Raw genomic sequence first — 27,744 nt, forward strand, 5'->3', positions numbered from 1 at the left:
GCTACCTAGTTTCTCTGACTGGCCAACAACATGGCAGAGAGGCCGAGGCCTTCATAAGAACATCAGAAGAGCCCTGCTGGATCAGACCAGTGGTCCATCTAGTCCAGCATCCTGTCTCACACAGGGGCCAACCAGTTACTCTGGAAGGCCAATAACAGGGCAGAGAGGCTAAGGCCTTCCCCTGAAGTTCCCCTCATTCACTGGCTAGTAGACTTCTCGTCCATGAAAACATCTAAAAATCTCCTTTGAAAACTGTGTATCTCTACGGCCCTCACTACACCCTCCGGCAGTGAATCCCACCTTTGAATCCCTCTCTGTGTAAAGCAGTGTTTCCTTTGGCCTGTCCTGAATCTACTGCCCATCAACTTCATTGGCTCTCCACCCTATTTCACTGTTAATATCAAAAATGGGCATGCGGAACTCAAGACTTCTTGTATTATCCATGTGGCAAGTGAATTTTCTGCAAAGCTTCAAGATTCAGCTGCTGGAGAAGGAGCGCACACCCTGGACAGCAACAAGGAGCAAAGAAGGCAGGACAACCCAGAGGGGAGCTTTCGTTTAACGTCAATACGGCAAGGGGGGGGGGGGGGGGGAGACAGTTTCCATCCTAAACTGTACTCATATATCTCCACTTCTCCTGCCAGTCCCTTGCAAAGACTATCTTGCCTTGATGAGATTCACAGCCCCAGGAATAATTGTTCTGGGGTGTAAGAGGAGGCAAGAGATACACGGGAAAAACCCATGTGCTTTTCACTGTCACCTTGTAGGATACCCCGTTCCATTGTCTGAAGAAGGATGCGTGCATACGAAAGCTTACATTCTGAATAAGACTCTGTTGGTCTTCAAGGTGGCTACTGGACTCCTCCTTTGTTCCGTTGCTTCAGACCAGGGGTGGCAAAACTATGGCTTGGGAGGCACATGTAGCTCTTTCACACCTGTTGTGTGGCTCTTGAAGCCCCCACTGCTCCATCGGCCAGCTTGGAGAAGGCATTTCTCTCTTTCAATCATTCCTCCAGGCCAAGCCAGCTGGTGGCTTGGAGAATGCTTTTAAAATTGTCTGCTTTCCGCCTCTCTTTCCCCATCTTTCTTACTTTCTCTCTTTCTTTCTTTCTCTCGTAAGAACATAAGAGAAGCCATGTTGGATCAGGCCAATGGCCCATCCAGTCCAACACTCTGTGTCACAGAAGAACATAAGAAAAGCCATGTTGGATCAGGCCAACGGCCCATCCAGTCCAACACTCTGTGTCACATAAGAACATAAGTGAAGCCCTGTTGGATCAGGCTAATGGCCCATCCAGTCCAACACTCTGCGTCACATAAGAACATAAGAGAAGCCATGTTGGATCAGGCCAGTGGCCCATCCAGTCCAACACTCTGTGTCACATAAGAACGTAAGAGAAGCCCTGTTGGATCAGGCCAATGGCCCATCCAGTCCAACACTCTGTGTCACATAAGAACATCAGAGTAGCCATGTTGGATCAGGCCAATGGCCCATCCAGTCCAACACTCTGTGTCACATAAGAACGTAAGAGAAGCCATGTTGGATCAGGCCAATGGCCCATCCAGTCCAACACTCTGTGTCTCATAAGAACGTAAGAGAAGCCCTGTTGGATCAGGCTAATGGCCCATCCAGTCCAACACTTTGTGTCACATAAGAACATCAGAGAAGCCCTGTTGGATCAGGCCAATGGCCCATCCAGTCCAACACTCTGTATCACACAGTGGCCAAAAATTCATATATATATACACACGCTGTGGCTAATAGCCACTGATGGACCTCTGCTCCATATTTTTATCTAACCCCCTCTTGATGCTGGCTATGCTTGTAGCCGCCACCACCTCCTGTGGCAGTGAATTCCACATGTTAATCACCCTTTGGGTGAAGAAGGACTTCCTTTTATCCATTTTAACCTGACTGCTCAGCAATTTCATCAAATGCCCACGAGTTCTTGTATTGTGAGAAAGGGAGAAAAGGACTTCTCTCTCTACCTTCTCTCTCTCTCTTTCTCCTTCCCTTCCTTCCATCTTGCAGCTCTCAAACATTGACGTTTATGTCTTGTGGCTCTCAAACAACTTATTTATTCGGCGTGGCTCTTATGTTTTCAGAAAGTTTGGCCATCCCTGCTTCAGACCAACATGACTGCCTACCTGGATCTATCAAGATGTGAAATCACTTGTGTGGGGAACACTTCTGTGAACAGTTGTGGCATGAAAGAGAATCCAAGGGGGGCTTTTACCGCCATTTGTTCAGGCATCTGTACTACATACAACATTTAGACCGAAACAGACATTTTATAGCAGGGGTGTCAAACATGCAGCCCGGGGGCCGAATCAGGCCCCCGGAGTGCTCCTAGCAGGCCCCCAATCAACTGGCTGTCATCTGCTTCCTTCTCCTTCCCTCTTGCTTGCTTCTGCATCACAGCTTGCTTTGCCAGGCTTGCTCAACTGCACAGGAGCTACAGAGCAAAACCTCTATTTTCTCCATTGGCTGAGGCTCCACCCTTGGGGAGGAAGGGGGGGAGGGAAAGCTTGCTTTGCCAGGCTCTCTCAGTTGCACAGCAGAGTTACTGAACCAGGCCTCTTTTCCTTCTATTGGCTGAGGCTCCTCCCCCTCCCGGTCCCCTGGGGAAGGAAGGAAAGAACCAGAGCTTCCTTTATCTAGTTCCCTGGATCCCATGGGAGAAATACAAGAAAGCACCTTTAAGAGCAATGAGTGCTAAAGTTTTAAGTTTTTAAAAAAACGTTAATTGTGTCTGTGTCCTTTATAAAGTGTCCTCTGCTACCTAATGTTAAATAGGTACACACATGGCCCGGCCCAACATGGCCTGGCCTGACAAGATCTCATTTATGTCAGATCCGGCCCTCATAACAAATGAGTTCGACACCCCTGTTTTATAGCATTCCTGCCAGTTTATATATCTAACTCACCCCATCCTTTTCAGCTTTACCTATTCTCCCGTGTTCCTGTTCGTTATGGTGCATTGTTTAGCCTGCTTTTCAGCACCGCTGCCCGCCCTCCAGCCTTAGGAATGAGGCAGTCCAGAAGCCCAAACACACCCGAACACCATTCCTCCAAAGCTTACCAAGGTAAGGGGTGTGCGTAGTGCCAAAGAAATACGTCCTCGAACAAGCCAGAGGTCCCTTTGGAGAGACGCACTGCACGACCTGGAACCAGCAAACACAAAACAGGGAAGCGGATGACGGTCAGAGGAGCGAAGGGACATCAGAGGAGCGAAGGTGGCGGAACATCAACAGTGTGCAAAGACCTTCCTGAGCACCGCCTGCCAGTCATTAGGTGACATGGACCCATGCAGTGCCAGCTGGGCCTTTCGCCTTGGAAGAGGGAGTGTTGCAAACCTGAGCATTTTCTCACACTGCCTGGGATCTCACTGTGCTTCGTATCACAACATTTGGAGACGGGGGCCTTTCCCATTACTGCACCCTATTTTGCTTTCCTTATATGAGTTCCAGCAGGAACTCCTTTGCATATTAGGCCACACCCCCTGTTATCACCATTCTTTCATACAGGGCTTTTGTGTAGAAAAGGCCCAGAAGGAACTCATATGTATATTAGGCCACACCCCCTGTCATCACCATTGTTTCACACAGGGCTTTTTTTGTAGGAAAAAGCCCGGCAGGAACTCATTTGCATATTAGCCCACACCCCCTGCCATCACCATTGTTCCACACGGGGCTTTTTTGATGTAGCCAATCCTCCTGGAGCTTTCAGCAGGCCCCCTGATGTAGCCAATCCTCCTGGAGCTTTCAGTAGGCCCTGTACGAAGAGCCCTGTAAGGAATTCTAGCAGGAACTCATTTGCATATTAGGCCACACCTCCTTGATGTAGCCAATCCTCCTGGAGCTTACAGTAGGCCCTGTACAAAGAGCCCTGTAAGGAATTCTAGCAGGACCTCCTTTGCATATTAGGCCACACCCCCTGATGCAGCCAATCCTCCTGGAGCTTCCAGTAGGCCCTGTACGAAGAGCCCTGTAAGGAATTCTAGCAGGAACTCATTTGCATATTAGGCCACACACCCCTGATGTAGCCAATCCTCTTGGAGCTCTCAGCAGGCCCTGTATGAAGAGTCCTGTAAGGAATTCTAGCAGGACCTCCTTTGCCTATTAGGCCACTCCCCCCTGATGTAGCCAATCCTCTTGGAGCTTCCAGTAGGCCCTGTGAGAAGAGCCCTGTAAGGAATTCTAGCAGGAACTCATTTGCATATTAGGCCACACACCCCTGATGCAGCCAATCCTCCTGGAGCTTCCAGTAGGCCCTGTACTAAGAGCCCTGTAAGGAATTCTAGCAGGACCTCCTTTGCCTTTTAGGCCACACCCCCTGATGTAGCCAATCCTCCTGGAGCTTACAGCAGGCCCTGTACGAAGAGCCCTGTAAGGAATTCTAGCAGGACCTCCTTTGCCTATTAGGCCACACACCCCTGATGTAGCCAATCCTCCTGGAGCTTACAGCAGGCCCTGTACTAAGAGCCCTGTAAGGAATTCTAGCAGGACCTCCTTTGCCTTTTAGGCCACACCCCCTGATGTAGCCAATCCTCCTGGAGCTTACAGCAGGCCCTGTACGAAGAGCCCTGTAAGGAATTCTAGCAGGACCTCCTTTGCCTATTAAGCCACACACCCCTGATGTAGCCAATCCTCCTGGAGCTTCCAGTAGGCCCTGTACGAAGAGCCCTGTAAGGAATTCTAGCAGGAACTCATTTGCATATTAGGCCACACACCCCCGCCATCACCATTGTTTCAAGTGGGGCTTTTTGTAGAGAAAGCCCAGCAGGGACTCATTTGCATATTAGGCCACACACCCCTGCCATCACCATTGTTTCAAGTGGGGCTTTTTGTAGAGAAAGCCCAGCAGGGACTCATTTGCATATTAGGCCACACACCCCTGCCATCACCATTGTTTCACAAAGGGCCTTTTGGTAGAGAAAGCCCAGCAGGGACTCATTTGCATATTAGGCCACACACCCCTGCCATCACCATTGTTTCACAAAGGGCCTTTTGGTAGAAAAAGCCCAGCAGGAACTCATTTGCATGTTAGGGCACACACCCCTGACACCAAACCAGCTGGCACTGCATTCCTGTGCGTTCCTGCCCCCAAAAAGCCATGATTGCTGATTTCAGTATGGTTTTGAACATATGAAGCTGCCTTCTACTGAAGCAGACCCTCAGTCCATCGAAGTCAGTATTCTCAGACTGGCAGCGGCTCTCTGGGGTCTCAAGCTGAGGTTTCTCACGCCTATTTGCCTGGACCCTTTTTAGTTGGAGATGCCGGGGATTGAACCTGCGACCTTCTGCTTCCCAAGCAGATGCTCTACCACTGAGCCACCGTCCGTCCTTTACTACTTTTACTCTCTGTACACTGAGAACGTTTGGGGGAGTTAGGCTAAGCGCGCTTTGCAGTTCTTTGTGACCGCTCGACCCTGGTAGAGAAGCTGGTGCTTGCACCTCAAGACCACGTTATCGTCTTTCCAGGGACCGTCTTAACTCTACCCTTGTCTGCAGAAGGAGAGAAACAGTTTGCACTTGCTTGAGTGGGCTTTTAGGTTCGCAACTTTTGGCGGGCTCCTAAAGGCCCTGGAAGGCTATAAAGACCCAGCCATCCCCAGGTGAGCCAGATCCGAAACAAGGACTCATACTGCTGTGTTATGTCTATCGATAAAGCTAACCTTTTCTGAACATTCGAGAGAGACGGCTGCTTATGTTGAAGGCAGCTCAGGGGCTGACATCCATCCCCCAACAACTCAGAGCTCCAGGAAACGCCCATTTCTGCAGCATATCCTGAGACTACATACAGATACTCTGAGGGGAGGGATGGTGGCTCAGTGGTAGAGCATCTGCTTGGGAAGCAGAAGGTCCCAGGTTCAATCCCTGGCATCTCCAAAAAAGGGTCCAGGCAAATAGGTGTGAAAAACCTCAGCTTGAGACCCTGGAGAGCCGCTGCCAGTCTGAGTAGACAATACTGACTTTGATGGACCGAGGGTCTGATTCAATAGAAGGCAGCTTCATGTGTTCATACGTCTAAGGGGAGGGACGGTGGCTCAGTGGTAGAGAATCTGCTTGGTAAGCAGGAGGTCCCTGGTTCAATTCCCGGCATCTCCAACTAAAAAGGGTCCAGGCAAGTAGGTGTGAAAAACCTCAGCTGGAGACCCTGGAGAGCCGCTGCCAGTCTGAGAAGACAATACTGACTTTGATGGACCGAGGGTCTGATTCAGTAGAAGGCAGCTTCATATGTTCATACATTCAAGCTGCATTCTGCAGAATCAGACCTTCAGTCCACCAAGGTCAAAAGCCCAGGGTATATAAAGCATTAGCCCCGGAAACTCATATCAGTATCATCTTATCTGATATTACCCATTCCAAAATCTGCAGCTCATCCTACAGATGGTCTGTTCCAGGGGTGGCCAACGGTAGCTCTCCAGATTTTTTTTGGCCATGCTGGCTGGGGCTGATGGGAGTTGTAGGCAAAAAAAAATCTGAAGAGCTACCGCTGGCCACCCCTGATTTATACTATGTAAGATCGCCTACAACTCATATGATATTACGTATGACCAATACGAAAGTCATCTTGTGAGGGCCCTGCGGGACCTTGCTCAGTTCCGCAGGGCCTGTAAGACAACCCTCTTCTGGCTGGCCTATAACTAACCGGCATAGGAAATTGAGCGTAGTTCTATTAGATTTCTGCTATGGTTTAATATTTTCAACTGTGTAAAATGCTTAATTTTAACTCTGTAAAATGCTTAATTTAATAGTTTAATGTTAGATCTTATGTGTTGTGAGCCACCCTGAGCCACCTTGGTGGGAAGGGCGGGATATAAATCATAAATAAACTAAACTAAACTAAACTAAACTAGTATCCGTTCGGTACCCATTACTCACGTATTTTTCAGAAAACAGTATTATCCCAAGAACTCAATATTATAGAAAGTTAATTTACTTTTGATAGTCTCCCTGGTCTAGTTTTTTTGAGAAACTTCATTTTATAGTCGCAATTCTTTTTAAAAATTAGATCGTGACAGCTCGTCACCAGTGTTCCCTTCTCAGCTGCAGAGTCTTGTGAGCAAAAATTCTACGCTGTGAGCTCCTGGCGTTCAAGTTGGGAGCTGCTGCGTCAATTAGTTTGCTCTGGGGCCATCCTTCTTGAGCTATGAGAAAAAAGGTGTGAACTGGAGGCTAAAAATCGGCGAGCTAGTGCACGCTAACTCGGCCTAGAGGGAACACCGCACACACACACACACTCCCAGTGACCCTTGCTCCGCGCCTGAAGATGGCAAAAACCCTCCGGGATGCCTGACCAAACTGGCTTGCAGAAAAACGGCTACCTAACCCCAATGCCTGCCTCTGCGTCATGCCCCTAGGATTCCTTGGAGGGTCACCCTTTGAAAGGAGGAAGAGGAGGAGGGGGATTTATACCCCACCCTTCACTACCTAAAGGAGTCTCAGAGCAGCTTACAATCTCCTTTCCCTTCCCCTCCCCACAACAGACACCCTGGGAACAAGGTTCCCTCTAAGCTGCAGAGTCTTGTGAACAAAAATTCTGCTTTGTGAGCTACTTGTATTAAAGTTGTGAGCTCCTGCATCAATTAGTGTGCTCTGGGGCCATTTTTCCTGAGCTGAGACAAAAAGGTGTGAGCTGAGGGCTAAAAGGAAAGACTGAGGGCTAAAAGGAAAGCATGGAGGAAAGACTGGTCCTGTCCAGGGTTCCCTCTAAGCTGCAGAGTCTTGTGAGCAAAACTTCTACTATGTGAGCTACAGGTATTAAAATTGTGAGCGACTGGCATGAAAGTTGTGAGCTCCTGCATAAATTATTGTGCTCTGGGGTACTCCTCCCTGAGCTAAGACAAAAATGTGTGAGCTGGAGGCTAAAAATCTGTGAGCTAGCTCACGCTCACTCAGCCTAGAGGGAACACTGGTCCTGTCTACTCAAACCTTTGGGATGTGAAAACTGCTGACAAACAGCATTACTGCACTGTTTTTAATATTATTGTTAATATTATTGTTACAGTAATTAATACTGTAATTAATATTTCTGTTACTGTAATTAACACTGTAATTAATATTACTGTTTTTGAACATCTGAAGCTGCCTTCTACTGAATCAGACCCTCTGTCCATCAAAGTCAGTATTGTCTACTCAGACTGGCAGCGGCTCTCCGGGGTATCCAGCTGAGGTTTTCCACTCCCATTTGCCTGGACCCTTTTTAGTTGGAGATGCCAGGGATTGAACCTGGGACCTTCTGCTTACCAAGCAGATGCTCTACCACTGAGCTACAGCCCTTCTCCATTAGTCTCCAGGATCTCAGGCTGAGGTTTTCCTATCACCTCCTGCCTGGTCCTTTAACTGGAGATGTCAGGGATTGAACCTGGGACTTTCTGCTTACCGAGCAGATGCTCTACCACTCAGCCACAGCCCTTCTCTATTAGTCTCCAGGGTCTCAGGCTGAGGTCTTTCCTATCACCTCCTGCCTGGTCCTTTAACTAGAGATGCCGGGGATTGGACCTGGGACCTTCTGCTTACCAAGCAGATGCTCTACCACTGAGCCACTGTCCCTCCCCATGAACATATGAAGCTGCCTTCTACTGAATCAAAGCCTGGGTTCATCAAAGTCAGTATTATCTCCTCAGACTGGCAGCAGCTCTCCAAGGTCTCAAGCTGAGGTTTTTCACGCCTATTTCCCTGGATCCTTTTTAGTTGGAGATGCCGGGGATTGAACCTGGGACCTTCTGCTTACCAAGCAGATGCTCTACCACTGAGCTACAGCCCTTCTCCATTAGTCTCTAGGATCTCAGGCTGAGGTCTCCCCTATCACCTCCTGCCTGGTCCTTTCAACTGGAGATGCCAGGGATTGAACCTGGGACTTTCTGCTTACCAAGCAGATGCTCTACCACTGAACCACAGCCCTTCTCTATTAGTCTCCAGGGTCTCTTTCCCATCACCTCCTGCCTGGTCCTTTTAACTGGAGATGCCGAGGATTGAACCTGGGACCTTCAGCATGCCAAGTAGAGGCTCTGCTACTGAGCCACAGCCCTTCTCCATTAGTCTCCAGGGTCTCAGGCTGAGGTATTCCCATCACTTCCTGCCTGGTCCTTTAACTGGAGATGCCGGGGATCGAACCTGGGACTTTCTGCTTACTAAGCAGATGCTCTGCCACTGAGCCACTGTCTCTCCCCTGAATTAATATTGTTGTACGCAGTCTCGCCGGGCGACACTTACCATGTGCTTGGCCGTGCTCCCACCAAGGCCAGTGTTGCGAACCAGATGTCCCTCTGACGGGAAGCTGAAGTTGCCGGCGTTCAGATTCTCCTTCGATGAGTGGGTGCCGAAGAGCACAAACGGCTGCCTGCTGGGACTGAGCACAAGGACAAGTTACTGCCAATTGCAAACACCCCCTCGGACCACGGAGGCATCGACAGGAAAACAGCCCCAAATGCCTCTTAAAGATGCTCGGCAGAACAGCACTATAATGGAATCAGAAGAATAGACGCTTTAGAGTTATGGTGCTGGAGAAGACTCTTGAGAGTCCCTTGGACTGCAAGAAGATCCAGTCAGTCGGTCCTAAGGGAAATCAACCCAGACTGTTCCCTGGAAGGTCAGATGCTGAATCTGAAGCTCAAATACTTTGGCCACCAGATGAGAAGGGAGCACTCCCTGGAGAAGACTCTTGAGAGTCCCTTGGACTGCAAGAAGATCCAGTCAGTCGGTCCTAAGGGAAATCAACCCTGACTGTTCCCTGGAAGGTCAGATGCTGAATCTGAAGCTCAAATACTTTGGCCACCAGATGAGAAGGGAGCACTCCCTGGAGAAGACTCTTGAGAGTCCCTTGGACTGCAAGAAGATCCAGTCAGTCGGTCCTAAGGGAAATCAACCCTGACTGTTCCCTGGAAGGTCAGATGCTGAAGCTGAAGCTCAAATACTTTGGCCACCAGATGAGAAGGGAGCACTCCCTGGAGAAGACTCTTGAGAGTCCCTTCGACTGCAAGAAGATCAAACCAGTCAGTCCTAAGGGAAATCAACCCTGACTGTTCCCTGGAAGGTCAGATGCTGAAGCTGAAGCTCAAATACTTTGGCCACCAGATGAGAAGGGAGCACTCCCTGGAGAAGACTCTTGAGAGTCCCTTGGACTGCAAGAAGATCAAACCAGTCAGTCCTAAGGGAAATCAACCCTGACTGTTCCCTGGAAGGTCAGGTGCTGAAGCTGAAGCTCAAATACTTTGCCCAAATGCGAAGGGAGCACTCACTGGAGAAAGACCCTGATGCTGGGAAAGACAGAAGATCCCTGTGGAGATACGGGCCCTAACGGATTTGTTACCTTTCTGCAGCGGCTGTAAGACAGAGCTGTTCTGCACGGCGTTTAGTTGAGGCATGTGGGTGTCCTTTATTGCCTATATACCATCGGCTATCCTTTCCCCAAAGTGATCCACCATCTGAACTGGGCCACTGAATGATTATACCCAGGGGTCGTTTTGTAGAAAAATAGGTAGTGGAGCTCATCCAGGGATTGTTATGAAGCTGCACCTACTATTCAATGGACAAGGAGGTGGAACTCTCAGAAAGAGGAGACGGAACTCTCCGAAAGCTGTGCTCCTGTGAGCTCCCACTGAATCCGAGGCCTGATTATACCTCAATTTTCGCTGTGTGCCTGCCCACCTTTGTTATATAATACTGTTGTTCTAATTGTATTTGTTGGTTTTACTTGAATGTGATCCGCCCTGAGCCCATCTGGGAAAGGGCGGGATATAAATTCACCAAAATTAAAAAAAAAAAGGCCAAAGAAGCAGGGGACGGCAAGAGAGGAGACGGCTGGACGGCGTCACTGATATAACCAACACGAATTTGAGCAGACTTCGGAGGATGGGGGAAGACAGGAGGGCCTGGCGTGACTTGGTCCGTGGGTTTGCAAAGAGTCGGACTCGACTGTGCGACTGAACAACAACAGCCAGGCCACGGATTCAGTGGGAGCGCACAGGAGCACAGCTCCTGAACCTTTCTGAGAGTCCCACCTCCTCCTTCTGAGAGTTCCACCTCCTTGTCCATTGAATAGTAGGTGCAGCTGCATAACAATCCCTGGATGAGCTCCACCACCTGTGTTTCTACAAAACAAACCCTGAATAGATTTGGAAGCAGGTGGATTGGGACGAGCCAAATGCAGACAAAAAGGCATTCTGCATATGCTCAGGGAACGTTTCATGCTCTAGCCCTGAGCTGCTACTGATATGCAGGGAGTGCAGGTCGCTTTAAATATATCCGCTCAGTATCTGCCTTAAACTGTTTCCTGAAATATAACTGTCGTAAGAAAACCTTACTCCTCGCATACTTTTCAAATTGCTTTCTCCTCTGTGGCCATTTTAGATAGATAGATAGATAGATAGATAGATAGATAGATAGATAGATAGATAGATAGATAGATGAATTTATTGTCATTGTTCTCAACAAAAAGAGAGCAACGAAATGAGGTGCTCTTCCACAAACATACCAACACATCAAACACACATATTCATAAACCATTTAAATACATCTGAAACCATTAAACCATTTAAACCATTAAAACCATTTAAATACATCTAAAACGGATAAACATTCATAAAACCATTAAAACCATTTAAACCCTTAAATAAACATTCATAAAACCATTAAACATTCATAAAACCATTAAAACCATTTAAACCATTAAATACATCTAAAACAGATAATCCTTCATAACCCTGCATTTAACCTAACCACAGCACTTGGATAGAAACTGTCCTTAAATCTGTTTGTCCTAGCCTTCAACACTCTATATCGTCTACCTGACGGTAAGATCTCAAAAAGCAAATGGCCCAGATGTGTATGGTCCCTTAGGATCATTTGTATCTTCCTTTTACATGCCATATTATACAGATCCACCAATGAGGGGAGAGAACATCCACAAATCTTTTGTGCTCTTCTCGTCACTCTTTGGAGCACCCTTCTCTCTGCTTCCGTGCAGCTCCCAAACCACGCGCAGAGGCAATAAGATAAAATGCTCTCAATGGAACTACGATAAAAGGCAACCAGCAGACTCCCTGACAGTTGTAGTGATCTTAAGAGTCTTAAGTAGTATAGTCGTTGCTGGGCCTTTTTCTCTAGAGCTAAAGTATTTGCCCCCCATGTTAGATCCTGTTTCATGGTAATTCCCAGAAACTTCCATTCTGTCACCTGTTCTACCATAACACCATCAATAAACAACGGCTGGGTGTCCAAACTACTCTTCCTGTAATCCACTATAATTTCCTTCGTCTTATTTATATTTAAAATAAGATTATTTACTTTACACCAAAGGGACAGCTGTTGAACTTCCCTCCTGTACGCAGACTCATCATCTTCAGAGATGAGCCCTACCAACGTTGTATCATCTGCATACTTAATGATTTTGTTACTCAGACTGCTGGAAACACAATCAGATGTGTAAATAGTGAAAAGAAGTGGACTCAAGACACATCCCTGAGGGGTGCCAGTATTTAAGATCTTCACGGAGGAAATATATCCATCCATTTTAACCCTTTGTGAACGACCTGACAAAAAATTCAAAATCCACTCACATATAGAGTCCGACAGCTTCAAATCTTTAAGCTTAGACAACAATCTATGGGGTGATATTGTATTAAAAGCAGAACTAAAATCTGCAAACAACATTCTAACATACGTCCCCTTTTTATCCAAATGCGATAAAGCAGTATAAAGAACAGTATTAACAGCATCCTCAGTAGATCTATTTTTCCTGTAAGCAAACTGATATTCATCAAAAATAACAGGAAGGCAGGAAATAATATATTTTCGAACTAATTGTTCAAAACACTTCATTATCACAGAAGTCAAGGCCACTGGCCTATAGTCATTTAAAACCTTTGCTGGCGTCCTCTTTGGTATTGGGACAATAAGGGAAGCCTTCAAACAAGTGGGAACAATGGATTGTGACAAAGAACGATTGAAAATCTCAGTCCACACCCCGGCTAACTGCCCTGCACATTCCTTTACCACACAACCAGGGATATTATCGGGACCTGCAGCCTTTCTAGAATTTACTGCCTTCATTATACACCTAACATCGTGCTCCCTCACAACGAAAGGAGCACCTTGCTCGGTCCCCAATGATGATGTTACTAGTAATTCCGCTTCCTTTTGATCCACTTCAAACCGGGCATAAAAAGTATTTAACTCCTCTGCCAGCTCCTGCTTTCCATTCGTACTAGCCTTTAGCGCCTTGAAATTAGTTAACTGCTGAATCCCCTGCCAGGCTTGTCTCAAATTATTCTGAGAAAGCCATTCTTCTATCCTGCCCTTATATGCAGCTTTGGCCTGTTTAATACCCCGCTTCAAATTTGCTCTGGCCACACTGTAGCAGACTTCAGAGGATGGCGGAAGACGGGAGGACTGGCCGTGACTTGGTCCAGGGGGTCGCAAAGAGTCGGACTCGACTGGGCGACTGAGCAACAGCAGCAGAAACCAAATCTTGACAGCCTGCAGCAGGGGTGGCCGATGGTAGCTCTCCAGTTGTTTTTTGCCTACAACTCCCATCAGCCCCAGCCATTGGCCCTGCTGGCTGGGGCTGATGGGAGTTGTAGGCCAAAAACATCTGGAGAGCTACCGTTGGCCACCCCTGGCATACAGCGGGGGGGGGAGTGTTGCCCAGGGGCGCCCTGGTGCCTGCCCCCTGTTTTTAGGAAGCAGGGAGAGCTTTCGGCCAGCAGGGCTTCTGATTGGCCGCTGGAGTTCTGACTGGCCGGGCAGTGGCCGATGCCTGGCGGTGCTGATGTCGCTATGCTCACACGCCAGCGGCATCTGATGCGCTCGGGGACGCAGGAAAAAGAAGTACCTGTGATCCGTGATATGGCTTGAAATCATTCCGTGACTGAAGTAACTTCGGAACGGCTGGAGGAAGAGGGGAAAAAAAAGAGAAATTGCCTGTTAAAAGAGTAAGCGAGGCCAAGGTCAAAAAGGCATCCAAACACAACTGCTTTCTGGCAGGCTCTGAGGGAAGGAAGGCGGCAGCAGCTAGAACAGGGATGGGGAACAGTGGCTCTCCAGATGTTTTTTTCCCTACAACTCCCATCAGCCCCAGCCAGCATGGCCAATGGCTGGGGCTGATGGGAGTTGTAGGCAAAAAAACATCCGGAGAGCCACTGTCCCCCCCCCCCCCCGGGCTAGAAGCAGTCCAACACTCTGTGTCACATAAGAACATAAGAGAAGCCATGTTGGATCAGGCCAGTGGGCCATCCAGTCCAACACTCTGTGTCACATAAGAACATAAGAGAAGCCATGTTGGATCAGGCCAATGGCCCATCCAGTCCAAAACTCTGTGTAACACAGTGGCCAATATATGTGTGCGTGTGTGTCTATATATATATATATATATAGACACACACACACATATATATACACACACTGTGGCTAAGAGCCACTGATGGACCTCTGCTCCATATTTTTATCCAATCCCCCCTTAAAGCTGGCTATGCTTGTAGCTGCCACCACCTCCTGTGGCAGTGAATTCCACGTGTTAATTCTCAGTCGCTGCCTCTCATTGGCGGAACCAACTTCTGCAGGATGTCAGAGCTTTGTGGCACCTTGCCCAGTTCTGGAAAGCCTGCAAGACCACGCTATTTCAGCTCGCGTTGGGAAGTTAACGATTAACTATAATTAACTGAAATGACTGCCATTGCTGAGGACATAAAATCTGAAGAAGAATAATTGCAGATTTATACCCTGCCCTTCTCTCTGAATCAGAGACTCAGAACGGCTTACAATCTCCTATATCTCCTTCCCCCACAACAGACACCCTGTGAGGTGGGTGGGGTGAGAGAACAGAAGAAGAAGAAGACAACTGCAGATTTATACTCCGCCCTTCTCTCTGAATCAGAGACTCAGAGCGGCTTACAATCTCCCATATCTTCTCCCCCCACAACAGACACCCTGTGAGGTGGGTGGAGCTGAGAGGGCTATCACAGCAGCTTCCCTTTCAAGGACAACCTCTGCCAGAGCTATGGCTGACCCAAGGCCATTCCAGCAGCTGTAAGTGGAGGAGTGGAGAATCAAACCCTGTGAGGTGGGTGGGGCTGAGAGGGGTCTCACAGCAGCTGCCCTTTCAAGGACAGCCTCTGCCAGAGCTATGGCTGACCCAAGGCCATTCCAGCAGCTGCAAGTGGAGGAGTGGAGAATCAAACCCTGTGAGGTGGGTGGGGCTGAGAGGGCTCTCCCAGCAGCTGCCCTTTCAAGGTCAACTCCTGCAAGAGCTATGGCCCAAGGCCATGCCAGCAGCTGCAAGTGGAGGAGTGGGAAATCAAACCCGGTTCTCCCAGATAAGAGTCCACACACTTAACCACTATGCCAAACTGTCTATTAAGGCTACTGAATATGTATCTATTTACTATATTGTCTAATTGTACAGATATTAGCACTCGACTGTAATTTTAACATAATGTTTTTTCTATATTGTTGTTTTATTACAAATTGTGAGCTGCCCTGAGCCGGGATATAAATTGAATAAATCTAATCTAATCTAACAGCCCCGTGGCGCAGAGTGGTAAAGCTGCAGTACTGCAGTCGGAAGCCCTTTGCTCACGACCTGAGTTCAGATCCCAGCAGAAGCTGGTTCAGGTAGCCGGCTCCAGGTTGACTCAGCCTTCCATCCTTCCGAGGTCGGTTAAATGAGTACCCAGCTTGCTGGGGGAGAGCGTAGAGGACTGGGGAAGGCGGCGGCAAACCACCCCCGTAAAAAAAAGTCTGCCGTGAAAACGCTGTGAAAGCAACATCACCCCAGAGTCAAAAACAACGGGCGCTTGCACAGGGGACTACCTTTACCTTTTAAATCTAATCTAATCTCCACCACCACCCCCATTCACAAAGTGTCTTCACTAAGCATCAAGCTGCCAGTGCTCTGAATGTGGTTCATAGTATAACAGAATCATAGAGTTGGAAGGGACCTCCAGGGTCATCTAGTTTAACCCCTGCTCAACAATGCAGGAAATTCACAAATCCTTCCCCCACACGCACACCCAGTGCCCCACCTGCTCCACACCCAGAAGGATTGTGGGGATCACAGAACAGAGGGGGCAGCCTAGAAACCCACCGTCCAAAGGCCAGCAGTCAGGAAAATGAGAGCATTTCATTTCATTTCATTTTATTCGATTTATATCCCGCCCTCCCCACGAGAGCAGATAACAAGGCCGTGGGAACAGCCACAGTGACCATAGGAGGGCTGGAACTGGGGTGGGATACTCCCGTAGAACAGGGGTCCCGAACCTTTTCAACAGGGTTTTTTTTTTTTAGCAGGAGCTCCTTTGCATATTAGGCCACACCCACCTGATGTAGCCAATCCTGCAAGAACTTACAGGACTCTTCATATGGGGCCTCCTGTAAGCTCCAAGAGGGATTGGCTTCATCAAGGGGTTGTTGTGGCCTAATCTGCAAAGGAGTTCCTGCTATTAAAGAAGGCCTGCTTTTTAAGCTGGTGGGCCCCTTTGGAATTCTGACCCAATGTGGTGAAAGCGGCCACAAAATGGCTGCCGCGGTAGGTGGAGCAAGCCACAAAATGGCCACTGCAGCTGACTTTCAGTCACAGAGTAAAGATCCTCGCGAAGTGGGGGCAGACCACTGTTCCCTCCTTCCATCCCCTCAGGACTGAAAGACAGGGAAGAAATCAAGTCAGGGGGGACTATAAATAAGCAACAGAGATCTCTGGAACGAGGCCATCTGAGTGAAATTAAAGATGCAACAGCTCCCCCTTTGCATTCTGGAGAGGAGGAAGGAGAGTTAGAAACTGGGAAGGGGAAAGCAAACAGTGGCATTTCCATTTAGTCTACCCCGACACTTACTTCTCCGGCCTGGGGACTCTGACAGCTCCAAAATGAAAGGGATTTCTATGTCAAAATTCGCAAAAAAACTGGTCCACTGATGTTCAAAGTCATCAAATCCTGCAGGAGAAAGACATTTATGGTTAAGCCTGGCACTTCTTTTAAACAAAAAGGAGAGTCGAGCATCCGTGATCCAAACAGCACCATGCAGAATTCCAGACAAGCAAATGTAACTATCTTCCTTTAACATGACTGAAGGGACTCCGTTGTTCTGCTCAGCTGAAAGGGAACAGAGCAAGCTTTAAAGCAGGGGGTGGCCAAACTTGTATGATGTAAGAGCCCCACAGAATAAATGTCAGATTTTTGAGAGACACAAGGAAGGAAGGAAGGAAGGAAGGAAGGAAGGAAGGAAGGAAGGAAGGAAGGAAGGAAGGAAGGAAGGGAGGGAGGGAGGGAGGGAGGGAGGGAGGGAAGGAGGGAAGGTAGGAAGGAGGGAGGGAGGGAGGGAAGAAGGAAGGAAGGAAGGAAGGAAGGAAGGAAGGAAGGAAGGAAGGAAGGAAGGAAGGAAGGAAGGAAGGAAGGAAGGAAGGAAGGAGGGAGGGAGGGAAGGGGGGAGGAAGGAAGGGGGGAGGGAGGGAGAAATGGAGGGAAGGAGGGAGAAAGGAAGGAGGGGAGGGAGGGAGGAAGAAAGGAAGGAGGGGAGGGAGGGGATGGGGGAGGAAGAGGTGGAAAGAAATTATCTTTAACTTTAAATAAATTCTCCAAGCTGCCAGTTGGCTTGGCTTGGCGAAATGATTTAAGGAGAGAAACGCCTTTTCCAAATAGGCAGACAGGGCCATGGGGTTTTTGAAAGCCACACAATATGTGTGAAAGAGCCACACGTGGCTCCCATCGCAGTTTGGCCACCCCTGCTTTAAAGCTATCAGAGAACAAAACAGCTAGATTCGAGTCGAGGAGCAGCTTAGAGACCCACATCGTTTCAGAGGTATAAACATTTGGGAGTCAAATCTCCCTTTGTCAGAAAGAACGGCAAATTTAACACTCGAAATCTCAAACACTTGTGGGTCTCTAAGATACTCCTCTACTCGAATCTAGCTATCCTACTGCAGCCCAACCCAGCTGCCTTCTGAAAGCATCTTCAGAGAATAAAATGCTACAGGTGAGGGGTTCTGAGCCTTTTAAATATTTATGCAAGTTTAGATTTTCTCTAACCAATTGCAAGGAAAGAAGAAGGAGGAGGAGAAGGAGGAGGAGAAGGAGAAGAAGAAGGAGGAAAAGAAGGAGGAGTCGAAGGAGGCGGAGGAGAAGGAGGAAGAGGAGGAGGAGAAGGAGAAGGAGGAGAAGGAGGAGGAGGAGAAGGAGAAGGAGAAAGAGGAGAAGGAGGAAGAGGAGGAGGAGAAGGAGAAGAAGGAGGAGAAGAAGGAAGAGGAGGAGGAGGAGAAGGAGGAAGAGGAGGAGAAGGAGGAGGAGGAGGAGAAGGAAGAGAAGGAGAAGGAGAAGGAGGAGAAAGAGGAGAAGGAGGAAGAGGAGGAGGAGAAGGAGGAGGAGAAGGAGAAGAAGGAGGAAAAGAAGGAGGAGGAGAAGGAGGCGGAGGAGAAGGAGGAAGAGGAGGAGGAGAAGGAGAAGAAGAAGGAGGAGAAGGAGGAGGAGAAGGAGAAAGAGGAGGAAGAGGAGAAGGAGGAGGAGGAGGAGGAGGAGAAGGAGAAAGAGGAGAAGGAGCAGAAGGAGGAGAAGGAGGAAGAGGAGGAGGAGAAGGAGAAGAAGGGGGAGGAGAAGACGACAGCAGATTTATACCCCGCCCTGCTGTCTGAATCAGAGAGGCTTACAATCTCCTATATCTTCTCCCCCCACAACAGACACCCTGTGAGGTGGGTGGGGCTGAGAGGACTCTCACAGCAGCTGCCTTTTCAAAGACAACCTCTGCCAGAGCTACGGCTGACCCAAGGCCATGCTAGCAGGTGCAAGTGGAGGAGTGGGGAATCAAACCCAGTTCTCCCAGATAAGAGTCCGCGCACTTAAGAGCCAGTTTGGTGTAGTGGTTAAGTGTGCAGACTCTTATCTGGGAGAACCAGGTTTGATTCCCCACTCCTCCACTTGCACCTGCTAGAATGGCCTTGGGTCAGCCATAGCTCTGGCAGAGGTTGTCCTTGAAAGGGCAGCTGCTGGGAGAGCCCTCTCCAGCCCCACCCACCTCACAGGGTGTCTGTTGTGGGGGGGGGAGGTAAAGGAGACTGTGAGCCACTCTGAGAATCTTCAGAGTGGAGGGTGGGATATAAATCCAATATCTTCTTCTTCATCATCTTCTTCTTCTTAACCACCACACCAAAGGGCTTAGGGTAGGGCAAGTGATATCCTTATTTCCATTATCTGCTCAATATACCTTTTGAGGACGATCAAGCTGACACACACCTCTGTGCATCCAAGCCACTGAAAGCAGGACAACAGAGAAAAGAAAAACCACAACTGCATCCCTGTGCAGTTGCAGTATTTTCAGTGGAACTTGCAGAGAGAATCCTGGTGGACTGTGCCCTTCTCCCTTACGGAAGAGCTCCAAAGGGCCAACACTACAAAGGCCCTGGCCATAGACAATTAATGAGACATAATATTTTTTCCTCCCTGTGCTTTTTAAAAAGAGATACGCACTCCAGCATATGAGAAAGGAGAAAACAGTCTAGGGCCAGCCCTGGGTTCACCCTGAGCCACTTGCTTGTTAATATTGTTGCATGTGAAGCTGCATGTGAAGTTGGACCTGGGAGAGATGGTGGCTCAGTGGTAGAGCATCTGCTTGGTAAGCAGAAGGTCCCAGGTTCAATCCCCAGCATCTCCAACTAAAAAGGGTCCAGGCATGAAAAACCTCAGCTTGAGACCCTGGAGAGCTGCTGCCAGTCTGAGTAGACAAGACTGACTTTAATGGACCGAGGGTCTGATTCAGTAGAAGGCAGCTTCATATGTTCATATATGTTCATATGTCTAAGGGGAGGTACGGTGGCTCAGTGGGGAGCATCTGCTTGGTAAGCAGAAGGCCCCAGGTTCAATCCCCAGCATCTCCAACTAAACAGGGTCCAGGCAAGTAGGCATGAAAAACCTCCGCTTGAGACCCTGGAGAGCCGCTGCCAGTCTGAGAAGACAAGACTGACTTTGCTGGACCCAGGGTCTGATTCAGTAGAAGATAGCTTCATATGTTCATATGTCTAAGGAGAGGGACGGTGGCTCAGTAGCAGAGCATCTGCTTGGTAAGCAGGAGGTCCCAGGTTCAATCCCCGGCATCTCCAACTAAAAAGGGTCCAGGGCAACTAGGTTTGAAAAACCTCAGCTTGAGACCCTGGAGAGCCACTAAAGGGGAGGGACGGTGGCTCAGTGGTAGAGCATCTGCTTGGGAAGCAGAAGGTCCCAGGTTCAATCCCTGGCATCTCCAACTAAACAGGGTCCAGGCAAATAGGCATGAAAAACCTCCGCTTGAGACCCTGGAGAGCCGCTGCCAGTCTGAGAAGACAAGACTGACTTTGCTGGACCGAGGGTCTGATTCAGTAGAAGGCAGCTTCATATGTTCATATGCATGCACCAAACAACTGAGGAAAAGACAAAACCCACAACAAAGGGTCAAAAAATGGGCACTTCCACGCATGCGAAAGAACACCGTTTCGATCCACATCGCTGACCGTTTGCAGATGGATTTTGCCAGTTTACTGTTTTAATCTGTATTGTCAAGTTGTTTCAATTTCTGTTAAATTGTTTTAATTCCTATATTATTTTAGTAACTGCTGGGGGCGGGGCTTAGCTATAGGTCAGGGGTGGCCAATGGCTGGGGCTGATGGGAGCTGTAGGCAAAAACACATCTGGAGAGTTACCGTTGGCCGCCCCTGCTCTAGGCGAACAGGGACTCCTGGCTGCCCGCTCACCTGCCCTCCATTTTGCTTTAATTTTTTTTTTACTCTCTCTCTGTGGGGTCCTGGGGCGTGCGGGGGAGGGGGGGCAACAGCTTCAGGAGCCAAACACGGGGCCTTGAAGAGCCTCATGTGGCTCGCAAGCCAAAGTCTGGTCGCCTCTGTTCTAATTGGGCGATTCACAAATCTAAATAATGATGGCGGTGGCGATGATAATTTCACACGGTAAAACCCAGTTGCAAAATGTACTGAAAGTGTGTTATTTAGTGTGTGAAAGCACCCAATGTCATCAGGGCAATCTCTGGCGCTGAATTCGTTCCACCCTGGGCTACTGAAAGAGCAAGTTCACAAAAAGGGGAGGCGATACGGAGTCCTGTGTCAATTTGTTCTTAAAAGCTTTCACAGCCGGAGTTCATTGGTTGTTGTAGATGTTCCGGGCTGTGTGGGCACGGTCCTGACACTGTGACACCTGACGTTTCGCCAGCAACTGTGACTGGTATCCTCAGAGGTGTAACCCAGAAAACTGGAGTTCTCTCTGGGCCAAACGGAGAAAAAGATGGCAGGCGGGTAATTTATATCTACTCAGGCAGGTGGGGTAGGGCTGAGTCGTTATCTTGTGGGAGCTTCCTGGGCTGCGACATGCTAATGGAGGAGCTTTCCTGAGGAGGTTCTTTTGCATATGAATTGCCTATTTGACATTCTAATCTCATCTGTAGTGCTGTTGTAAGCTGTAAGGCATTTTGTGTTTTTCAGGACTCCTCGGTGTCTTAGAGATAGACTGATAGTCCTGTGTCAGTCGCCACTGATGACATCAGAAAACAGCTAATTACGCCAGAGTCATGGCCACGAAAGGCAAGTAAGTGGAGACATGACAGAGACCTATAAAATTATGCCTGATGAGGAGAAAAGGGGACAGGGAAAAGCACATCACCCATAATACTAGAACTTGAAGTCATCACTGAAGCTGAAGGGGGGAATTCAGGACAGAGACAAGGAAGCACTTCTTCACGCTGTGCACATATGAACTGTGGAACTTCTTGCCACTGGATGCAGTGGTGCCAACCCATCTGGAAGGCTTTAAAAGAGGAGTGGACAAATTCATGGAGGACAGAGTAACCAATGGCTGCTAGTCATTATGGATCTCTGCTCCCTCCAGGACCGGGGGCCACAGTCTGCCTCCTTGTATCAGTTGCTCTGGGAAGCATGGGTGGGAGGATTTCGCTTGGAGAAACGTCAACTGAGGGGTGACATGATAGAGGTTTACAAGATTATGCATGGGATAGAGAAGGTAGAGAAAGAAGTACCTTCCTCCCTTTCTCACAATACAAGAACTCGTGGGCATTCAATGAAATTGCTGAGCTGTTGAGTAAGAATGAATAAAAGGACGTCCTTCTTCACCCAAAGGGTGATTAACACGTGGAATTCACTGCCACAGGAGGTGGTGGTGGCTACAAGCATGGACTGCTTCAAGAGGGGACTGGATAAACATCTGGAGTAGAGGTCCATCAGTGGCTATTAGCCACAGTGTATAACAGAACTCTCTGTCTGGGGCAGTGATTCTCTGTAGTCTTAGTGCGTGGGGGGCAACAGTGAGAGCGCTTCTAGTGTCCTGGCCCCACTGGTGGACCTCCTGATGGAACCTGGGCTTTTTTGCCCACTGTGTGACAAGAGTGTTGGACTGGATGGACCTTAGCCTGATCCAACATGGCTTCTCTTATGTTCTTAGGATGCTGCTGCAGTGTGAACAGAATGCTGGAGTCAACAGGCCCTTGGTCTGGTCCAGGTGGGCTCTACTTAAGCCCTTACTCTATCCCAGGCGTCATTTGGGAGCGGGGAGAAAGGCACACAGAGCTTGCAATCAGAAAGCACAGTTCTATGGAATCAGGTACGTCGCTCCTCTCCAAAAAGCAGGCATATGTTCGAGGCAACTCTACTAACAGCCACTGGGTGTCAGCCTTAGCCCACTTCACAGCTAACCTTAACAAGCAGTAGCTGCGGGAGTGGGGAACCACCAGACATCAGACACTCGGCCTGCCCAAAAAGAGCACGAATAAATGGACCATTCTTGCAACAAAGGGAAGAGAGCAGTCTGACCTCGCAAAGATTGGTAGTGCGACCAGCACTATTTGTTTGCTCATGAATGACTCGGAGCTGGGGGGTAAGCAGTCTAGTAGCCAAATCCAACAATGATACCTAATTATTCAAGCTGGCAAAAATAAAGCATAAGAACATAAGAGAAGCTCTGTTGGATCAGGCCAGTGGTCCATCCAGTCCAACACTCTGTATCACACAGTGGCCAAAAAACCCAGGTGCCATCAGGAGGTCCACCAGTGGTGCCAGGACACTAGAAGCCCTCCCACTGTGGCCCCCTCCCCAAGCACCAAGAATACAGAACTTTATTGCCCCAGACAGAAGGACATAAGAGAAGCCATATTGGATCAGGCCAATAGCCCATCCAGTCCAACACTCTGTGCCGCATAAGAACATAAGAGAAGCCCTGTTGGATCAGGCCAGTGGCCCATCCAGTCCAACACTCTGTATCACATAAGAACATAAGAGAAGACCTGTTGAATCAGGCCAATGGCCCATCCAGTCCAACACTCTGTGTCACATAAGAGAAGCCCTGTTGGATCAGGCCAGTGGCCCATCCAGTCCAGCACTCTGTGTCACATAAGAACATAAGAGAAGCCCTGTTGGATCAGGCCAGTGGCCCATCCAGTCCAGCACTCTGTGTCACATAAGAACATAACAGAAGCCCTGTTGGATCAGGCCAGTGGCCCATCCAGTCCAACACTCTGTGCCGCATAAGAACATAAGAGAAGCCCTGTTGGATCAGGCCAGTGGCCCATCCAGTCCAACACTCTGTATCACATAAGAACATAAGAGAAGACCTGTTGAATCAGGCCAATGGCCCATCCAGTCCAACACTCTGTGTCACATAAGAACATAAGAGAAGCCATGTTGGATGAGGCCAGTGGCCCATCCAGTCCAACACTGTGTGTCACATAAGAGAAGCCATGTTGGATGAGGCCAGTGGCCCATCCAGTCCAGCACTCTGTGTCACATAAGAGAAGCCATGTTGGATGAGGCCAGTGGCCCATCCAATCCAACACTGTGTGTCACATAAGAACATAAGAGAAGCCGTGTTGGATCAGGCCAATGGTCCATCCAGTCCAACACTCTGTATCACACAGTGGCCAAAAAACCCAGGTGCCATCATGAGGTCCACCAGTGGTGCCAGGACACTAGAAGCCCTCCCACTGTGGCCCCCTCCCCAGGCACCAAGAATACAGAACTTTATTGCCCCAGACAGAAGGACATAAGAGAAGCCATATTGGATCAGGCCAATAGCCCATCCAGTCCAACACTCTGTGCCGCATAAGAACGTAAGAGAAGCCATGTTGGATCAGGCCAATGGCCCATCCAGTTGAACACACTGTGTCACACAGTGGTCAATATACCGCATGTGTTTGTGTATACATACACACAAGCACATATATATATATACTGTGGCTAATAGCCACTGATGGACCTCTGCTCCATATTTTTATCCAATCCCCTCTTAAAACTGGCTACGCTTATAGCCGCTGCCACCTCCTGTGGCAGTGAATTCCACATGTTAATCACCCTTTGGGTGAAGACGTACTTCCTTTTATCCGTTCTAACCTGACTGCTCAGCAATTTCATCGAATGCCCACAAGTTCTTGTATTGTGAGAAAGGGAGAAAAGGACTTCTCTCTCTACTTTCTCCATCCCATGCATAATCTTGTAAATCTCTATCATGTCACCCCGCAGTCGAAGTTTCTCCAAGCTAAACAGCCCCAAGCTTTTTAACCTTCCTTTATAGGGAAAGTGTTCCAAAGCAAATTTAGAAGAGCTCCAGGTGGGTCTCTCCAAAGCAAGCGGGTGGGCAACAATGAAGTTCAATGTAGGGAAGTTTAAGGTGATGCTCACTGGAGCAAAAACGAAAAACAAAACCCTGACTTTAAATCAGGGATGGCAAACTTTCTTAACATTAGAACGAGGGAGGGAGGGAGGCACGTGGAGCAGAATGCTTTGGAAAGAATGAGTAACAATCCAAAAATTACCTATCAATAAAACGCATCCAACTTAAGGGCACTTCAGTTTCCATAACTGCACAGCTGGTTCCATGCCAACGGTTCTAATGCCAACGCAAACACAGACGGAAGCTTTTGGGGACTGATAAGACGAGTCGCCGGCAGTTATCTCCCTCCCGGCTCTGGCGCGGGTCCCATTCATTTCAACAGGAGACATTCTTAGTAGTTTTTGCCCAGCCTGCCTCTGAACGGTGCCAGAAACCGCAGGATTCGTAATGCCGCGACAGGCATCACGGTGCCGTGACAAGCATCAGGGAAGGGTTTAGCATTCCAGGGAAACGCAGCCTTACTTAGAAGCCTACGGTAAAGGTCAAGGCAGTCCCCTGTGCAAGCACCAGTCGTTTCTGACTCTGGAGTGACGTTGCTTTCACAACGTTTTCACGGCAGACTTTTTTACGGGGTGGTTTGCCACTGCCTTCCCCGGTCATCTACGCTTTCCCCACAGCAAGCTGGGGACTCCTTTTGCTGGCCTCAGAAGGATGGAAGGCCGAGTCAACCTCGAGCCGGCAACCTGAACCCAGCTTCCGACGGGATCGAACTCAGGCCGTGAGCAGAGAGCTTGGACTGCGATACTGCAGCTTTACCGCTCTGCGCCACTTAGGGCTCCTACTTAGAACCCTACCCCAAAACAATATTTTTCTTTTGGAAGGTCTGTAACTTTTGACAACTTTCTCAAAAAGACAGTTAGCTGACCACTTTTGCTCTTCTCCTACTGAGCATGCGCACATACGCTCATATACAAAACTGGGGGACGCAGGATCAGCTGTGGGGTAGTGGCTTTTCAACCCTTCCAGACCCCACCCCCCTTTGAACACCCAGGTGGCAGAATGGCCCCCCTCTCCAATCACATAAGGAGTCATGCGACAGGAATGAGGAGGAGAAGAAGAAGAAGACTGCAGATTTATACCCCACCCTTCTCTCTGAACCAGAGACTCAGAGCGGCTCACAATCTCCTATATCTTCTCCCCCCACAACAGACACCCTGTGGGGTGGGTGGGGCTGAGAGGACTCTAGAAAAAGAAGAAGAAGGACTGCAGATTTATACCCCGCCCTTCTCTCTGAACCAGAGACTCAGAGCGGTTCACAATCTCCTATATCTTCTCCCCCCACAACAGACACCCTGTGAGGTGGGTGGGGCTGAGAGGGCCCTCCCAGCAGCTGCCCTTTCAAGGACAACCTCTGCCACATCCAAGATGGTGGGTTTGTTTTCGGTAAAACTGACTCACCCACGAGGCAACGGATGCCCACCACATTACCTCATAAAGTAAACTCTCCAAGGAAACAGGATCCATTTTGCTGTAGGTTTTCCACAGATCCAAACTGACGTCCATTAACTGAAAGAGAAACGAGGGGTTTTTGTAAGGAATATGAGCGCACCAGGCAGAGGGGGTTTGCCCCTTCCGATTTGCAGGAAGACCCAAGAGCTGAGCTCTTGCAAATGTCACACAAATGCCAAGATGCTCCAGTCACCCGGCATGTAACACGGAGACTATACAGTCTCAATTCAAAGCGTGAATAGGGGCTTACAGGAATGCACACTCAGAATATACAGCGTTAACTGAAAGTCAGAATAAGGGACTGATTGGCTTTCCATTGCATTCGCAGGGAAAAGAACCGGCTCTCTTTGACACGGCAGCTGATCGCGCCATCTCTTCTTAGTTGTGAACAGTAACAATACGCCATTATGGCTGGATAAATCGTGCCACGAACATGCGGCACCACTGTGTTACTAGGCGCCCAGAGGTTCTGAAAATTTATTTATTTCGCTACGTGTCTCTCTTCCACCCTTTGGCCCGTCGGGGGCCCATTCCAGGCAGCTCGATTACAACCAAATGTTAACGACAAAGCAGGCAGCCCCACAACTCCCACCTGCTTTTACTGTTTCTCAAATTTGGAATGAGCTAATAAAAGAGCGTGTGCATTCCAGAAATGGGGTGGATACAGATCAAACGGGGGGGGGGGCCTTGAGAGCTCCACGCAGGGTTTCACAACTACTCAGAGCAATTTGCAAAGAGAGGCGTATCGAAAGACGACTGCGCCGGAGGCCAGAAGTGAAAGCCAGGTGGCACACCGAGGGGTGCCGGATCGAAATTTCAGATACAAGAAGATACTTGCGTATCTAAATGAGGCATTATGCAGGAATTGGGAGGCAGCTCGGAAGTTTAGGAATACGCAGGGGCAGCGTTCCTTCCATGCTGAGTTAGCTCACACATTTTTTGCCTCAGCTCAGGAAAAATGGCCCCCAGAGCAAACTAACTGATGCAGCAGCTCGCAACTTTAGTGCCAGGAGCTCACAAAGTAGAATTTTTGCTCACGAGACTCTGCAGCTTAAGAGGGAACACTGCACAGGGGCGCATGAGAATCTTTGGTGGCTAGGTGAAAAGGCCAGGTCTGATTGGGCGAAAGAGCACGAAATGCTACAATGGGTCTTGAAAGTAACGATACCTTTTAAACCGGAGCTATTTCTATTAAGTATGTGTCAAGCATGCATATTTCTAAGCACAGTGGTGGATTCTTAGACAGAAAGGAGGCCATTAGTATCCACCGCCTCCCTCCCTTTTCCCCAGAGGTTGGGCAAATAGTAAATCCATCGAGCCCAAGGACGTTTACACTACAGCCTGGCTGTGAGGTGCCTCTCCCCCACATTCACACAGACGGTTCTTATTAGGTCTGGAAGAAGATTTTGGATTTATATCCCGCCCTATACTCTGAATCTCAGAGCGGTCACAATCTCCTCTACCTTCCCACCCCCCCACAAACACCCTGTGAGGTAGGTGGGGCTGAGAGTGCTTTTATAGCAGCTGCCCTTTCCAAGGACAGCTTCTATGCAAGCTATGGCTGACCCAAGGCCATCTCAGCAGGTGCAAGTGGAGGAGTGGGGAATCAAAGCCGGTTCTCCCAGATAAGAGTCCGCGCACTTAACCACTA

At 48.9% G+C, this 27,744-nt stretch overlaps 1 protein-coding gene across 1 annotated transcript in view; it reads right to left on the reverse strand.

Annotated features, from left to right (window-relative positions):
- The window catches only part of DNAAF9 (dynein axonemal assembly factor 9), a 186,789-nt gene that overhangs the window by 80,799 nt on the left and 78,246 nt on the right, over nt 1–27,744 (reverse strand). The window contains 7 exon segments of the mRNA XM_060247199.1: nt 3,084–3,165; nt 9,223–9,358; nt 13,841–13,896; nt 16,836–16,847; nt 16,849–16,925; nt 16,928–16,934; nt 26,073–26,150. Coding sequence (XP_060103182.1) covers nt 3,084–3,165; nt 9,223–9,358; nt 13,841–13,896; nt 16,836–16,847; nt 16,849–16,925; nt 16,928–16,934; nt 26,073–26,150 — 448 coding nt within the window.

Source organism: Heteronotia binoei, chromosome 9, assembly GCF_032191835.1.
Source record: "Heteronotia binoei isolate CCM8104 ecotype False Entrance Well chromosome 9, APGP_CSIRO_Hbin_v1, whole genome shotgun sequence".
NCBI classification, from domain to species: Eukaryota; Metazoa; Chordata; class Lepidosauria; order Squamata; family Gekkonidae; genus Heteronotia; species Heteronotia binoei.